Source organism: Salmo salar, chromosome ssa20 (genome assembly GCF_905237065.1).
Source record: "Salmo salar chromosome ssa20, Ssal_v3.1, whole genome shotgun sequence".
Taxonomy (NCBI): domain Eukaryota; kingdom Metazoa; phylum Chordata; class Actinopteri; order Salmoniformes; family Salmonidae; genus Salmo; species Salmo salar.
The window spans coordinates 93,236,059-93,254,215 of record NC_059461.1 but is presented as its reverse complement, the minus strand read 5'-3'; the positions used below and the strand labels follow the sequence as shown (position 1 = coordinate 93,254,215).

The following is an 18,157-nucleotide window of genomic DNA, read 5'->3' as shown; positions in this document are numbered from 1 at the left end:
GGGTAGAGTCCAGTCAGTGTGGGTAGAGTCCAGTCAGTGTGGGGTAGAGTCCAGTCAGTGTGGGGTAGAGTCCAGTCAGTGTGGGTAGAGTCCAGTCAGTGTGGGGTAGAGTCCAGTCAGTGTGGGGTAGAGTCCAGTCAGTGTGGGTAGAGTCCAGTCAGTGTGGGTAGAGTCCAGTCAGTGTGTGGGTAGAGTCCAGTCAGTGTGGGGTAGAGTCCAGTCAGTGTGGGGGGGTAGAGTCCAGTCAGTGTGGGTAGAGTCCAGTCAGTGTGGGGGTAGAGTCCAGTCAGTGTGGGTAGAGTCCAGTCAGTGTGGGTAGAGTCCAGTCAGTGTGTGGGTAGAGTCCAGTCAGTGTGGGGTAGAGTCCAGTCAGTGTGGGTAGAGTCCAGTCAGTGTGGGGGTAGAGTCCAGTCAGTGTGGGTAGAGTCCAGTCAGTGTGGGTAGAGTCCAGTCAGTGTGGGGTAGAGTCCAGTCAGTGTGGGTAGAGTCCAGTCAGTGTGGGTAGAGTCCAGTCAGTGTGGGTAGAGTCCAGTCAGTGTGGGGTAGAGTCCAGTCAGTGTGGGGTAGAGTCCAGTCAGTGTGGGGTAGAGTCCAGTCAGTGTGGGTAGAGTCCAGTCAGTGTGGGGTAGAGTCCAGTCAGTGTGGGGGTAGAGTCCAGTCAGTGTGGGTAGAGTCCAGTCAGTGTGGGGTAGAGTCCAGTCAGTGTGGGTAGAGTCCAGTCAGTGTGGGGTAGAGTCCAGTCAGTGTGGGGGTAGAGTCCAGTCAGTGTGGGTAGAGTCCAGTCAGTGTGGGGTAGAGTCCAGTCAGTGTGGGGTAGAGTCCAGTCAGTGTGGGTAGAGTCCAGTCAGTGTGGGGGTAGAGTCCAGTCAGTGTGGGTAGAGTCCAGTCAGTGTGGGTAGAGTCCAGTCAGTGTGGGGTAGAGTCCAGTCAGTGTGGGTAGAGTCCAGTCAGTGTGGGGTAGAGTCCAGTCAGTGTGGGTAGAGTCCAGTCAGTGTGGGTAGAGTCCAGTCAGTGTGGGGTAGAGTCCAGTCAGTGTGGGTAGAGTCCAGTCAGTGTGGGGTAGAGTCCAGTCAGTGTGGGGGTAGAGTCCAGTCAGTGTGGGTAGAGTCCAGTCAGTGTGGGGTAGAGTCCAGTCAGTGTGGGTAGAGTCCAGTCAGTGTGGGGTAGAGTCCAGTCAGTGTGGGGTAGAGTCCAGTCAGTGTGGGTAGAGTCCAGTCAGTGTGGGGTAGAGTCCAGTCAGTGTGGGGTAGAGTCCAGTCAGTGTGGGTAGAGTCCAGTCAGTGTGGGGTAGAGTCCAGTCAGTGTGGGTAGAGTCCAGTCAGTGTGGGGTAGAGTCCAGTCAGTGTGGGGTAGAGTCCAGTCAGTGTGGGTAGAGTCCAGTCAGTGTGGGTAGAGTCCAGTCAGTGTGGGGTAGAGTCCAGTCAGTGTGGGTAGAGTCCAGTCAGTGTGGGGTAGAGTCCAGTCAGTGTGGGGTAGAGTCCAGTCAGTGTGGGTAGAGTCCAGTCAGTGTGTGGGTAGAGTCCAGTCAGTGTGGGGTAGAGTCCAGTCAGTGTGGGGGTAGAGTCCAGTCAGTGTGGGGTAGAGTCCAGTCAGTGTGGGTAGAGTCCAGTCAGTGTGAGGGTAGAGTCTAGTCAGTGTGGGGGTAGAGTCCAGTCAGTGTGGGGGTAGAGTCCAGTCAGTGTGGGTAGAGTCTAGTCAGTGTGAGGGTAGAGTCCAGTCAGTGTGGGGGTAGAGTCCAGTCAGTGTGGGGTAGAGTCCAGTCAGTGTGGGTAGAGTCCAGTAAGTGTGTGGGTAGAGTCCAGTCAGTGTGGGTAGAGTGCAGTGAGTGTGGGGTAGAGTCCAGTCAGTGTGGGTAGAGTCCAGTCAGTGTGGGGGTAGAGTCCAGTCAGTGGGGGTAGAGTCCAGTCAGTGTGGGTAGAGTCCAGTCAGTGTGTGGGTAGAGTCCAGTCAGTGTGGGTAGAGTCCAGTCAGTGTGGGTAGAGTCCAGTCAGTGTGGGGGTAGAGTCCAGTCAGTGTGTGGGTAGAGTCCAGTCAGTGTGGGTAGAGTCCAGTCAGTGTGGGTAGAGTCCAGTCAGTGTGGGTAGAGTCCAGTCAGTGTGGGGGTAGAGTCCAGTCAGTGTGGGTAGAGTCCAGTCAGGTGTGGGTAGAGTCCAGTCAGTGTGGGTAGAGTCCAGTCAGTGTGGGGGTAGAGTCCAGTCAGTGTGGGGAAGAGTCCAGTCAGTGTGGGGGTAGAGTCCAGTCAGTGTGGGTAGAGTCCAGTCAGTGTGGGTAGAGTCCAGTCAGTGTGTGGGTAGAGTCCAGTCAGTGTGTGGGTAGAGTCCAGTCAGTGTGAGGGTAGAGTCCAGTCAGTGTGGGTAGAGTCCAGTCAGTGTGGGGGTAGAGTCCAGTCAGTGTGGGTAGAGTCCAGTCAGTGTGTGGGTAGAGTCCAGTCAGTGTGTGGGTAGAGTCCAGTCAGTGTGAGGGTAGAGTCCAGTCAGTGTGGGGGTAGAGTCCAGTCAGTGTGGGTAGAGTCCAGTCAGTGTGGGTAGAGTCCAGTCAGTGTGGGTAGAGTCCAGTCAGTGTGGGTAGAGTCCAGTCAGTGTGGGGTAGAGTCCAGTCAGTGTGGGTAGAGTCCAGTCAGTGTGTGGGTAGAGTCCAGTCAGTGTGGGGTAGAGTGCAGTCAGTGTGGGTAGAGTCCAGTCAGTGTGGGTAGAGTCCAGTCAGTGTGGGGTAGAGTCCAGTCAGTGTGTGGGTAGAGTCCAGTCAGTGTGGGTAGAGTCCAGTCAGTGTGGGTAGAGTCCAGTCAGTGTGGGGGTAGAGTCCAGTCAGTGTGGGTAGAGTCCAGTCAGTGTGGGTAGAGTCCAGTCAGTGTGGGTAGAGTCCAGTCAGTGTGGGGGTAGAGTCCAGTCAGTGTGGGTAGAGTCCAGTCAGTGTGGGTAGAGTCCAGTCAGTGTGGGGGTAGAGTCCAGTCAGTGTGGGGGTAGAGTCCAGTCAGTGTGGGTAGAGTCCAGTCAGTGTGGGTAGAGTCCAGTCAGTGTGTGGGTAGAGTCCAGTCAGTGTGGGGTAGAGTCCAGTCAGTGTGGGGGTAGAGTCCAGTCAGTGTGGGTAGAGTCCAGTCAGTGTGGGGGTAGAGTCCAGTCAGTGTGGGTAGAGTCCAGTCAGTGTGGGTAGAGTCCAGTCAGTGTGTGGGTAGAGTCCAGTCAGTGTGTGGGTAGAGTCCAGTCAGTGTGAGGGTAGAGTCTAGTCAGTGTGGGTAGAGTCCAGTCAGTGTGGGGGTAGAGTCTAGTCAGTGTGGGTAGAGTCCAGTCAGTGTGGGTAGAGTCCAGTCAGTGTGGGTAGAGTCCAGTCAGTGTGGGTAGAGTCCAGTCAGTGTGGGGTAGAGTCCAGTCAGTGTGGGTAGAGTCCAGTCAGTGTGGGTAGAGTCCAGTCAGTGTGGGGTAGAGTCCAGTCAGTGTGGGGTAGAGTCCAGTCAGTGTGGGGTAGAGTCCAGTCAGTGTGGGTAGAGTCCAGTCAGTGTGGGTAGAGTCCAGTCAGTGGGGGGTAGAGTCCAGTCAGTGTGGGTAGAGTCCAGTAAGTGTGGGGTAGAGTCCAGTCAGTGTGGGGTAGAGTCCAGTCAGTGTGGGTAGAGTCCAGTCAGTGTGGGGTAGAGTCCAGTCAGTGTGGGTAGAGTCCAGTCAGTGTGGGGGTAGAGTCCAGTCAGTGTGGGGGTAGAGTCCAGTCAGTGTGGGTAGAGTCCAGTCAGTGTGGGTAGAGTCCAGTCAGTGTGGGGTAGAGTCCAGTCAGTGTGGGGGTAGAGTCCAGTCAGTGTGGGGGTAGAGTCCAGTCAGTGTGGGGGTAGAGTCCAGTCAGTGTGGGGTAGAGTCCAGTCAGTGTGGGTAGAGTCCAGTCAGTGTGGGTAGAGTCCAGTCAGTGTGGGGGTAGAGTCCAGTCAGTGTGGGTAGAGTCCAGTCAGTGTGGGGTAGAGTCCAGTCAGTGTGGGGTAGAGTCCAGTCAGTGTGGGGTAGAGTCCAGTCAGTGTGGGGGTAGAGTCCAGTCAGTGTGGGTAGAGTCCAGTCAGTGTGGGTAGAGTCCAGTCAGTGTGTGGGTAGAGTCCAGTCAGTGTGGGTAGAGTCCAGTCAGTGTGTGGGTAGAGTCCAGTCAGTTTGGGGGTAGAGTCCAGTAAGTGTGGGTAGAGTCCAGTCAGTGTGGGGTAGAGTCCAGTCAGTGTGAGGGTAGAGTCCAGTCAGTGTGGGTAGAGTCCAGTTAGTGTGGGTAGAGTCCAGTCAGTGTGGGGGTAGAGTCCAGTCAGTGTGTGGGTAGAGTCCAGTCAGTTTGGGGGTAGAGTCCAGTCAGTGTGGGTAGAGTCCAGTCAGTGTGGGTAGAGTCCAGTCAGTGTGGGGGTAGAGTCCAGTCAGTGTGGGTAGAGTCCAGTCAGTGTGGGTAGAGTCCAGTCAGTGTGGGTAGAGTCCAGTGAGTGTGGGGGGTAGAGTCCAGTTAGTGGGCATAAAGTAAGTGCAATAGTGTTGGTTTAAAAATGCGTCAGGGTAGTTATTTGTTTAGCTACTTAACAGTCTTGTTTAGCAGTCTTATGGCTTGGGGGTTAAAGCTGTTCAGCGTCCTGTTGGGTCCAAACTTGATGCACTGATAATGTTTACCATGCTGTAGCAGAGAGAACAGTCTGTGACTTGAATTTTTGAGGACAGCAAAAAGGACCAGAAAAACAGGTTTCTGACGGTAAACGTGTACCAGAGAACAGCACTGTCATGGTCCAGGGCAGTGAGGCTGCACTCCAACAGCACCCCGATCTCTCACCTCAGGCACTCCAACAGCACCCCGATCTCTCACCTCAGGCACTCCAACAGCACCCCGACCTCTCACCTCAGGCACTCCAACAGCACCCCGATCTCTCACCTCAGGCACTCCAACAGCACCCCGACCTCTCACCTCAGGCACTCCAACAGCACCCCGACTCTCACCTCAGGCACTCCAACAGCACTCGATCTTCACCTCAGGCACTCCAACAGCACCTCGATCTCTCACCTCAGGCACTCACAGCACCCCGATCTCTCACCTCAGGCACTCAACAGCACCTCGATCTCTCACCTCAGGCACTCAGAGATACAGGCACCCAACAGCACCCGACCTCACCTCAGGCACTCCAACAGCACCCCGTATCAGGCACTCCCAGCACCGACCTCTCACCTCAGGCACTCCAACAGCACCCGACCTCTCACCTCAGGCATCAACAGCACCGCTTCTGTTGTGTGGTATGGGTTACTGAGCTGAAGGAGCAGTCCCCCAGCTACACCACCTCCAGACTGCTGAGAGACACCACCACCAGCCCAGACACAGAGCTTCTACAGGACCAGATCAACCAGCGCAGGACCCAGCTGAAGAACTCTATCCAAGAGCTGAGAGAGAGTCTTACCACAGCTCTGGAGGAGGTAAAGGTCACCATGAGGAGAGAGCCTTACCACAGCTCTGGAGGAGGTAAAGGTCACCATGAGGAGAGAGCCTTACCACAGCTCTGGAGGAGGTAAAGGTCACCATGAGGAGAGAGCCTTACCACAGCTCTGGAGGAGGTAAAGGTCACCATGAGGAGAGAGCCTTACCACAGCTCTGGAGGAGGTAAAGGTCACCATGAGGAGAGAGCCTTACCACAGCTCTGGAGGAGGTAAAGGTCACCATGAGGAGAGAGCCTTACCACAGCTCTGGAGGAGGTAAAGGCCACCATGAGGAGAGAGCCTTACCACAGCTCTGGAGGAGGTAAAGGTCACCATGAGGAGAGAGCCTTACCACAGCTCTGGAGGAGGTAAAGGTCACCATGAGGAGAGAGCCTTACCACAGCTCTGGAGGAGGTAAAGGACACCATGAGGAGAGAGCCTTACCACAGCTCTGGAGGAGGTAAAGGCCACCATGAGGAGAGAGCCTTACCACAGCTCTGGAGGAGGTAAAGGTCACCATGAGGAGAGAGCCTTACCACAGCTCTGGAGGAGGTAAAGGCCACCATGAGGAGAGAGCCTTACCACAGCTCTGGAGGAGGTAAAGGTCACCATGAGGAGAGAGCCTTACCACAGCTCTGGAGGAGGTAAAGGTCACCATGAGGAGAGAGCCTTACCACAGCTCTGGAGGAGGTAAAGGCCACCATGAGGAGAGAGCTGGTGCAGGTAAAGGAGGAGATGGTAAAGGAGTTGTCTGTCATCAAGAGCGTTGCTGCAGCACAGAGAACAGACTGTAGAGACTCCCAGAGAGAAGCTTCAGCCCCCCCCACCAACCCTCAAATGACCCAGCCCCAGACTGTAAACCCACTACTCTGGTAAAACCCACTGAGGTGGCCATCCTCATTGACTCGAATGGGAAATTCATCCAAGAGGATAAACTCATCCCCCACCACAAGGTGTCCAAAATATGGTGCCCAAAAACACAGGATGTGCTCCACATCCTGTCCCAGCCTGACTTTGGCACACCAGGCCACGTTATTATTCACACCGGCACGAACAACCTGCGAGAGGAGCAGGAGAGAGTAGGCAGCCTGGTCAACAGAGTAGCAGAGAGGGCCTCTGAGTGATTCCCTAACTCCCACATCACCATCTCCACTCTGCTGCCCTGCAAAGACTTTCATCCCCGTACCATTCAGAAAGTCAACGCTGACATACCTCTGAACAGCTCAGTAGTTAGTAGTTACTGTATTTCTGTTACCCTGTTTATCACTTTGAACAACTCAGTAGTTACTGTATTTCTGTTACCCTGTTTATCACTCTGAACAACTCAGTAGTTAGTAGTTACTGTATTTCTGTTATCCTGTTTATCACGCTGAACAACTCAGTAGTGTTACTGTATTTCTGTTTCCTTGTTTATCACTCTGAACAGCTCAGTAGTTAGTAGTTACTGTATTTCTGTTATCCTGTTTATCCCGCTGAACAACTCAGTAGTTACTGTATTTCTGTTTCCTTGTTTATCACTCTGAACAGCTCAGTAGTTAGTAGTTACTGTATTTCTGACTGTATCCTGTTTATCACGCTGAACAACTCAGTTGTTACTGTATTTCTGTTACCCTGTTTATCACTCTGAACAACTCAGTAGTTAGTAGTTACTGTATTTCTGACTGCTATTCTTTCTTTTTGCAACATGAAAAATCACTATCAGTTAGCATGTGGAACATTCAGGGTCTAAACTCATCAACCTATCAGGGTCTAAACTCAGCAACCTATCAGTTAGCATGTGGAACATTCAGGGTCTAAACTCATCAACCTATCAGGGTCTAAACTCATCAACCTATCAGTTAGCATGTGGAACATTCAGGGCCTAAACTCATCAACCTATCAGTTAGCATGTGGAACATTCAGGGCCTAAACTCATCAACCTATCAGACTGAAGAGTTTAACACTGGAGTTCAACAACAATCTGAAAGATGTTGATCATTCTGCAGGCTACAGGGAGGATAATTGTGCCGTCACAGAAACACAGCTCTGTCAATAGAGGCAGAGATTCTGGGGGGATTATTCATCTGGGTACAAATCCGAACTACGAAATCGAATTGATCCCCTCAAAATTGGTAAATATCACATTTGGTTACAACTGAAAAAGATGTGTTCCTTTTCGCAATATACAATATATCCCACCTCAGAATCCCCATACTCCTCAGAGGAGATCTTCCCCACCCTTGAGGAAGAAACGTGCCATTTCCAGGCCCAGGGAAATGTGCTCATCTGTGGGGACACAGATGCACAGGAACACTACCTGATCTACTGACCACACGAGGGGACAGCTTTATTACAGGCCATACTGTTTCTAACTGTCTTAATCTCCCCCATAGAAACAACAGTGACGGCACCAGCAACAAAAACAGAAGGGATCTGTTGCAGCTCTGTAGAAGCCTGGGTCTGTACTTTGTCAAATGGTAGGTTACGGGGGGACTCTTTGTGGAGATTCACCTACTGCTCACCTCTTGGCCACAGTACAGTAGACTATATAATTACAGACACTGAACCCTTTCTCTCTCAGCTCATTCACCGTCAAGCCACTAACACCTCTGTCTGATCACAGCCAAATTACGTTGTTCTTCAAATGAACAGACATGGAAACAACCACACATTCACAGCCCAGTAAGCTGTACAACATCAGAAATTCATACAGATGATCCCAAAACAGCACAGAAGAATAGCAGAAAGCAACCAATAACCAAAACGTAGGTACCTTTCTGTATACTACACCCACTCATAGTAAAGACGGCATCAATCTAGCAGTAAAAAACATAAACTATATATTCTTTAAAACTGAAGCACAACTCAATTATTTATTTATTTTTATAAACCCAAAAAAGACCACAGATGACAACTGGTTTGATGTAGATTGTAAAATTAAAAGGAAAAAAACGTACAACACTATCAAACCTAAAGCACAGAGACCCAAATAATAATGATGAATTACGCCTTAATTACTGGGAGACTTTAAAACTCTATAAACGTACACGCAGAACCAAAAAAGAACAGTACAACAGCAAGCGGCTGACACTAATTGAGGAGTCCATAAACACAAACAACTCCATAAACACAAACAACTTCTTGCAAAATTGGAAAAACCTTTAAAAAAAAATAGAAACTAGAGGAATTGGTTCTGGTGACAAAATGGTGACAAAGTGACATATGGACAACCCATTTTAAAACGCTCTACAACACCGTTCAAATTGACACAAACGCAGAACAATACCAAATTCATGAGAAGTTCAATGGATTAGAAAAAGCTATAAAGGACCATCAAAATCCATTGGATCCACAGTTACTGACCAGGAGCTCTATAAGAAACTTCAGGCCCTCAAATTTAAAAAAGCACGCGGACCTGATGGCATCCTAAATGAGATGCTCAAACTCACTAGCGCAACATTTAAATTGGATATTAAATCTAATTTGATTCTGAGTGTAGGTTATTTCCCTGACATCTGGAATCAAGGACTCATCTTTAAGAACGTAGACAAATTTGACCCTAATAATTACAGAGGAATTTGTGTGAACAGTAATGGCACAACAGAGCCTCTTCAACCTCAGGAAGCTAAATAAATGTGGCTTGTCACCTAAAACCCTCACAAACTTTTACAGATGCACAATTGAAAGCATCCTGTCGGGCTGTATCACCGCCTGGTACGGCAACTGCTCCGCCCACAACCGCAAGACTCTCCAGAGGGTGGTGAGGTCTGCACAACGCATCACCGGGGGCAAACTACCTGCCCTCCAGGACACCTACAGCACCCGATGTCACAGGAAGGCCAAAAAGATCATCAAGGACATCAACCACCCGAGCCACTGCCTGTTCACCCCGCTATCATCCAGAAGGCGAGGTCAGTACAGGTGCATCAAAGCTGGGACCGAGAGTCTGAAAAACAGCTTCTATCTTAAGGCCATCAGACTGTTAAACAGCCATCATGTAACGGCTTGTCTGTGGTGTGGAGGAAAGAAGCGCAGGAAGCAGCGAACACTGTGTGGTAATTTTAATAAACCACATGTACAAAATAAAAGGTTTCCCAACAACAGGGAAAAACACAAACGACAAGCACAGTCGAACAAACCTCAGTCAACACACAGAAGGACAATCCCGCACAATAGAGAGCGGGCCAGCTGAACTAAATAGCCCTCTTAATTGACTAACTCAGGGCAGGTGAGACAACATAAAAAAAAGGGAAAAACAAAAAGGGAATCGGTGGTAGCTAATAGGCCGGTGACGACGACCGCCGAGCGCCACCCGAGCAGGAGGGGGCGCCATCGTCGGTACGAATCGTGACAGTACCCCCCTCCTGACGCGCGGCTCCTGCAGCGCGCCGACACCGGCCTCGAGGCCGACCCGGAGGACGAGGCGCAGGGCGATCCGGACGGAGGCGGTGGAACTCCTTCAACATGGATGGGTCCAAGACGTCCTCCGCCGGCACCCAGCACCTCTCCTCCGGACCGTACCCCTCCCAGTCCACGAGGTACTGCAGGCCCCCCGCCCGGCGTCTCGAGTCCAGAATGGCCCTTACGCTGTACGCCGGGCACCCCCCGATGTCCAGGGGGGGGTGGAGGGACCTCCAGCACCTCATCTTCTTGTAGGGGACCAGCCACCACCGGCCTGAGGAGAGACACATGAAACGAGGGGTTAATACGGTAATAGGAAGGGAGTTGCAACCGATAACACACCTCGTTTATCCTCCTCAGGACTTTGAAGGGCCCCACACACTGCGGTCCCAGCTTCCGGCAGGGCACGCGGAGGGACAGGTTCCGGGTCGAGAGCCAGACCTTGTCACCCGGTGCAAACACCGGCGCCTCACTGCGGTGGCGGTCAGCACTCCTTTTCTGCCTAGCACTGGCCTCCTTCAGTGAGTCCTGTACTGCCTTCCAGGTCTCCTTGGAGTGCTGAACCCAGTCCTCCACCGCAGGAGCCTCGGTCTGGCTCTGGTGCCATGGGGCCAGGACTGGCTGGTACCCTAACACACACTGGAAGGGTGACATGTTAGTAGAGGAGTGGCGAAGTGAGTTCTGGGATAACTCTGCCCAGGGAATATACCTCGCCCACTCCCCTGGCCGGTCCCGGCAATACGACCTCAGGAACCTGCCCACCTCCTGGTTCACCCTCTCCGCCTGCCCATTGCTCTCGGGGTGATAACCGGAGGTTAAACTGACCGAGACCCCCAACCGCTCCATAAACGCCTTCCAGACCCTGGATGTGAACTGGGAACCCCGATCAGAGACAATATCCTCCGGCACCCCGTAGTGCCGGAAGACGTGGGTAAATAGGGCCTCCGCAGTCTGCTCCAGCAGTCTACCAAGCACCTTGCGCACCAGGGACACATGCGCGGAGCGGGTGGCGGAATATATCAGAATGTCATCGATATAGACAATCACGCCCTGCCCGTGCAGGTCCCTGAGAATCTCGTCAACAAAGGATTGAAAGACGGCTGGAGCATTTTTCAACCCATACGGCATGACGAGGTACTCATAATGGCCTGATGTGGTACTAAAGGCGGTTTTCCACTCATCTCCCTTCTTGATACGCACCAGGTTATACGCGCTCCTGAGATCCAGTTTCGTGAAGAACTTTGCTCCGTGAAATGATTCCACCGCCGTAGCGTTGAGAGGTAGTGGGTAACTAAACCCCACCGTGATAGCGTTTAGACCTCTATAATCAATGCACGGACGCAGACCTCCCTCCTTTTTCTTCACAAAAAAGAAACTCGAGGAAGCGGGTGAGATGGAGGGCCGAATGTACCCCTGTCCCAAGGATTCCGTGACGTATGTCTCCATAGCCGCCGTCTCCTCTTGTGACAAGGGGTACACGTGACTCCTGGGAAGCGCAGCGTTAACCTGGAGATCTATCGCACAATCCCCTTGTCGATGAGGTGGTAATTTAGTCGCTCTCTTTTTACAAAAAGCGATCGGCAAATCGGCGTATTCAGGGGGAATGCGCACGGTGGACACCTGGTCTGGACTCTCCACCGACGTGGCACCTATGGAAACTCCTAGACACCTCCCTGAACACTCCTCCGACCACCCCTGGAGAACCCCCTGTTTCCATGAAATGAGGGGATTGTGACCAGCCAGCCAGGGGACCCCCAGCACCACCGGAAACGCAGGTGAATCAATAAGAAAAAAGTTAATGCTTTCCTTATGATTCCCCAGCGTTACCATGTCCAGCGGCACCGTAGACTCCCTGACTAGCCCTGACCCTAGTGGTCGGCTATCTAAGGAGTGCACGGGGAAGGGGGAATCTATCGGCACCCGTGGAATGCCCAGCTTAATGGCAAGTCCACGGTCCATAAAGTTCCCAGCTGCGCCTGAATCGACTAGCGCCCTATGCTGGGAAGAGGGAAAAATGTAGAAAATGAAACAGGCAAAAAAATACCAACAGGGGGTTCTGGGCGAATCTGGTGCTGACTCACCTGAGGTGACCGAGAAGTGTTCTGCCTGCCTTCTCGACTCCCAGACTGGCTCCTCCAGCACCGGTCGGCCGTGTGTCCTCTCCGACCACAGCTGGTGCAGGAGGAGCCACCTCCTCCGGTGCCCCTTGGCACGGCCCCCCCTACCTCCATAGGGGTAGGGGCGGGGGTGGAACGGGCAGGACCCTCTCCGAACGCCCGTGAGCAGCCAGCAAATTGTCCAACCGTATGGACATATCAATGAGTTCGTCCAGGGATAGATTGGTGTCCCTACAGGCCAGCTCCCTGTGGACGTCCGCCCGGAGACTACACCGGTAGTGGTCTATGAGGGCCCTGTCATTCCACCCCGCTCCAGCAGCCAAGGTCCTAAACTCCAGCGCGAAGTCTTGAGCGCTCCTCGTCTCCTGCCTGAGGTGGAACAGCCGTTCACCCGCCGCTCTACCTTCGGGGGGGTGGTCGAAAACAGCCCGAAAGCGGCGGGTGAACTCTGGGTAGTGGTCCCTCGCCGAGTCTGGAGCGTTCCAGACCGCATTAGCCCACTCCAGAGCTCGGCCCGTCAGGCAGGAAACGAGGGCACTCACGCTCTCCTCTCCTGTAGGGGCAGGTCTGACAGTGGCCAGGTACAACTCTAACTGGAGAAGAAACCCCTTGCACCCAGCCGCCGTCCCATCGTACTCCCTCGGGAGTGCCAGGCGAAGCGCGCCAGAGCCAGACGTCGTAGGAGGAGGAGATGGTTGTATCGGGGGGGGTGTAGGTGGAGAGAGGATACCACTCCTCTCCCATAGGTCCATCCGCTCCATCATCTGGTCCATGGCGGATCCGATGCGATGCAGGACCGATGTATTTTGCAGGACATGTTCCTCCATCGAAGGTAGTGGAGTCCCCGCTGCTCCCGCTGATTCCATGCTCTTTGTGGTGCGGGATTCTGTAACGGCTTGTCTGTGGTGTGGAGGAAAGAAGCGCAGGAAGCAGCGAACACTGTGTGGTAATTTTAATAAACCACATGTACAAAATAAAAGGTTTCCCAACAACAGGGAAAAACACAAACGACAAGCACAGTCGAACAAACCTCAGTCGACACACAGAAGGACAATCCCGCACAATAGAGAGCGGGCCAGCTGAACTAAATAGCCCTCTTAATTGACTAACTCAGGGCAGGTGAGACAACATAAAAAAAGGGAAAAACAAAAAGGGAATCGGTGGTAGCTAATAGGCCGGTGACGACGACCGCCGAGCGCCACCCGAGCAGGAGGGGGCTCCATCGTCGGTAGGAATCGTGACACATCAGTAGCACATTAGAGGCTGCTGCCCTATATACATAGACTAGAAATCACTGGCCACTTTAAGTAATGGAACACTAGTCACTTTAATAATGTTTACATATCTGGCATTACTCATCTCATATGTATATGTCCCTTCCGTCTTCAAGAGAGCGAGAGTTGCACCCCTTCTGAAAAAACCTACACTCGATCCCTCCGATGTCAACAACTACAGACCAGTATCCCTTCTTTCTTTTCTCTCCAAAACTCTTGAACGTGCCGTCCTTCGCCAGCTCTCCTGCTATCTCTCTCAGAATGACCTTCTTGATCCTAATCAGTCAGGTTTCAAGACTGGGCATTCAACTGAGACTGCTCTTCTCTGTGTCACGGAGGCTCTCCGCACTGCTAAAGCTAACTCTCTCTCCTCTGCTCTCATCCTTCTAGACCTATCTGCTGCCTTTGATACTGTGAACCATCAGATCCTCCTCTCCACCCTCTCCGAGTTGGGCATCTCCGGCGCGGCCCACGCTTGGATTGCGTCCTACCTGACAGGTCGCTCCTACCAGGTGGCGTGGCGAGAATCTGTCTCCGCACCATGCGCTCTCACCACTGGTGTCCCCCAGGGCTCTGTTCTAGGCCCTCTCCTATTCTCGCTATACACCAAGTCACTTGGCTCTGTCATATCCTCACATGGTCTCTCCTATCATTGCTATGCAGACGACACACAATTAATCTTCTCCTTTCCCCCTTCTGATAACCAGGCGGCGAATCGCATCTCTGCATGTCTGTCAGACATATCAGTGTGGATGACCGATCACCAGCTCAAGCTGAACCTCGGCAAGACGGAGCTGCTCTTCCTCCTGGGGAAGGACTGCCCGTTCCATGATCTCGCCATCACGGTTGACAACTCCCTTGTGTCCTCCTCCCAGAGTGCTAAGAACCTTGGCGTGATCCTGGACAACACCCTGTCGTTCTCCACTAACATCAAGGCGGTGACCCGATCCTGTAGGTTCATGCTCTACAACATTCGCAGAGTACGACCCTGCCTCACACAGGAAGCGGCGCAGGTCCTAATCCAGGCACTTGTCATCTCCCGTCTGGATTACTGCAACTCGCTGTTGGCTGGGCTCCCTGCCTGTGCCATTAAACCCCTACAACTCATCCAGAACGCCGCAGCCCGTCTGGTGTTCAACCTTCCCAAGTTCTCTCACGTCACCCCGCTCCTCCGCTCTCTCCACTGGCTTCCAGTTGAAGCTCGCATCCGCTACAAGACCATGGTGATTGCCTACGGAGCTGTGAAGGGAACGGCACCTCCATACCTTCAGGCTCTGATCAGGCCCTACACCCAAACAAGGGCACTGCGTTCATCCACCACTGGCCTGCTGGCCCCCCTACCTGTGAGGAAGCACAGTTCCCGCTCAGCCCAGTCAAAACTGTTCGCTGCTCTGGCACCCCAATGGTGGAACAAGCTCCCTCACGACGCCAGGACAGCGGAGTCAATCACCACCTTCCGGAGACACCTGAAACCCCACCTCTTTAAGGAATACCTAGGATAGGATAAAGTAATCCTTCTAACCCCCCCCTTAAAATATTTAGATGCACTATTGTAAAGTGGTTGTTCCACTGGATATCATAAGGTGAATGCACCATTTTGTAAGTCGCTCTGGATAAGAGCGTCTGCTAAATGACTTAAATGTAAATGTAAATGTATATACTGTATTCTGTACTATTCTACGGTATCTCATTCACTTAATAAAGTTTACGTATCTTGCATTACTCATCTCATATGTACAGTGAGGGAAAAAAGTATTTGATCCCCTGCTGATTTTGTACGTTTGCCCACTGACAAAGAAATGATCAGTCTATAATTTTAATGGTAGGTTTATTTGAACAGTGAGAGTGTCACAGTATCCACAGAAAATGGTGCCCCTCCTCGGCCGGGCGGCGCTCGGCGGTCGTCGTCGCCGGTCTACTAGCTGCCACCGATCTATGTTTCTGTGTTCGTTGTGTTTTGTCTGTCTAGTCCGCACCTGTTTTCATTTCTGTCATTAGTGGGGGGGGGGTATTTAGTTTGTTCCTGTGGGTGTTGTGTGTTGTGCGGGATTATTTTTGATTGTCAGCGGGCAGGTTGAACTTTGTATTTTGCTCCAGCATTTTATTATTTGGCGTATCGATTCAAGCCGGGCTGCGCGTATTTTCGCCTCTTCATCTGGATTACCTGTTTCCCTTTTGGGGTTTTCTGCGATCTCTGTGTTGTTGATACACCTAGCGTGTTGAGTGCCATTAAACTTCGGCCTACTGAATTATCACATCCTGCATTTGACTCTGCTCCTTCCTCCTGCCCTACATACCCGTGACAGAGAGACAGAATAACAACAACAAAAATCCAGAAATACGCATGTCAAAAATGTTATAAAATGATTTGCATTTTAATGAGGGAAATAAGTATTTGACCCCTCTGCAAAACATGACTTAGTACTTGGTGGCAAAACCCTTGATGGCAATCACAGAGGTCAGACGTTTCTTGTAGTTGGCCACCAGGTTTGCACACATCTCAGGGGGGATTTTGTCCCACTGCTCTTTGCAGATCTTCTCCAAGTCATTAAGGTTTCGAGGCTGACGTTTGGCAACTCGAACCTTCAGCTCCCTCCACAGATTTTCTATGGGATAAAGGTCTGGAGACTGGCTAGGCCACTCCAGGACCTTAATGTGCTTCTTCTTGAGCCACTCCTTTGTTGCCTTGGCCGTGTGTTTGGGTCATTGTCATGCTGGAATACCCATCCACGACCCATTTTCAATGGACTGAGGGAAGGAGGTTCTCACCCAAGATTTGACGGTACATGGCCCCGTCCATCGTCCCTTAGATGCGGTGAAGTTGTCCTGTCCCCTTAGCAGAAAAACATCCCCAAAGCATAATGTTTCCACCTCCATGTTTGACGATGGGGAGGGTGTTCTTGGGGTCATAGGCAGCATTCCTCCTCCTCCAAACACGGCGAGTTGAGTTGATGCCAAAGAGCTCCATTTTTGTCTCATCTGACCACAACACTTTCACCCAGTTGTCCTCTGAATCATTCAGATTCATTGGCAAACTTCAGACTGGCATGTATATGTACTTTCTTGAGCAGGGGGACCTTGCGGGCGCTGCAGGATTTCAGTCCTTCACGGCGTAGTGTGTTAGCAATTGTTTTCTTGGTGACTATGGTCCCAGCTGCCTTGAGATCATTGACAAGATCCTCCCGTGTAGTTCTGGGCTGATTCCTCACCGTTCTCATGATCATTGCAACTCCACGATGTGAGATCTTGCATGGAGCCCCAGGCCGAGGGAGATTGACAGTTATTTTGTGTTTCTTCCATTTGCGAATAATGACACCAACTGTTGTCACCTTCTCACCAAGCTGCTTAGCGATGGTCTTGTAGCCCATTCCAGCCTTGTGTAGGTCTACAATCTTGTCCCTGACATCCTTGGAGAGCTCTTTGGTCTTGGCCATGGTGGAGAGTTTGGAATCTGATTGATTGCTTCTGTGGACAGGTGTCTTTTATACAGGTAACAAACTGAGATTAGGAGCACTCCCTTTAAGAGTGTGCTCCTAATCTCAGCTGCTTACCTGTATAAAAGACACCTGGGAGCCAGAAATCTTTCTGATTGAGAGGGGTCAAATACTTATTTCCCTCATTGAAATGCAAATCAATTTCACATTTTTTTGACATGTGCTTTTCTGGATTTTTTTGTTATTATTCTGTCTCTCACTGTCCAAATAAACCTACCATTAAAATTATAGACTGATCATTTCCTTGTCAGTGGGCAAACGTACAAAATCAGCACGGGATCAAATACTTTTTTCCTCTCACTGTATTCTATACTATTCTACTGTATCTTAGTCCGTTTCGCTCTGACATCGTTTGTCCATATGTATATAGTCTTAATTCATTCCTACTTAGATTTGTGTGTATTGGATATATGTTGTGTAATTTGTTAGATATTATTTGTTAGATATTACTGCACTGTCAGAGCTAGAAACACAAGCATTTCGCTACACCTGCAATAACATCTGCTAATCACGTGTATGTGACCAATAACATTTTATTTGAACCTGGGGAAGGATTTTTGTAGTATTATAAATGTAAGATTTCTAAACTTCCTTAATAAGCACAATGTCTTGAGTAAAAGCCAAATTGGATTTATACCAAAACATCTCACAACTGATCATATTTACACCCTACACACCCTGATAGATAAACATGTCCACTAAAATAATACCAAAATATATGCTTGCTCTATCGACTTCCAAAAAGCATTTGATTCTATTTGGTGTACAGGACTGTTCTACCAAGTTATTTGAATGTGGTGTAGGGGGTAAAACATATGACATAATTAAATCAATGTATACTGGCAATACATGCAGCATTAAAATTGGTAAGAAAAGAACAGAATTCTTTAACCAGGGGCGGGGCCTTCGTCAGGGTTGCAATCTGAGCCCTGCACTCTTCAATATTTACATCAATTAATTGTTCACTATTTTAGAAAGATTCTCAGCCCCTGGTGTTAGTCTCCACAATTCAAAGGTTAAATGCTGTCAAGAACAGCACATGACCTACAGCAGAGCCTGGAACTGCTAGAGCAATACTGCCAGACCTGGGCTCTGGCAGTAAACCCTGAAAAGACAAAACAAATATGATTTTCCAGAGAAGATCAAGATCTCAGGGAATTAGACCAAATCTTGAAAAACAAGATTTCACCCAATGGGACAAACACCCCATTGAAACCCTGCAAGCTTCTCCTACATTGTAACGGCTGTCAAATGGAGTAGACCAAGGTGCAGCGTGGAATTTTATTCATCTTTGTAATTTAATGGAAAAACGAACACTTTACAAATAAACACAACGACTGCCAACAGTTCTGTCAGGATAACTAGAACTAAACAGAAATTAACTACCCACAAAACCCAAAGGAAAACAGGCTACCTAAGTATGGCTCCCAATCAGAGACAACGATGATCAGCTGTCCCTGATTGAGAGCCGTACCAGGCCAAAACAAAGA

General features: G+C 50.8%; 1 protein-coding gene across 1 annotated transcript in view; it reads left to right on the top strand.

The window, feature by feature from the left end:
• Positions 1-18,157, top strand: part of LOC123729199 (dentin sialophosphoprotein-like) — a 73,591-nt gene that overhangs the window by 45,778 nt on the left and 9,656 nt on the right. The window contains exon 2 of the mRNA XM_045703431.1: positions 4,776-5,225. Coding sequence (XP_045559387.1) covers positions 4,776-5,225 — 450 coding nt within the window. The remainder of the gene's footprint in view (positions 1-4,775; positions 5,226-18,157) is intronic.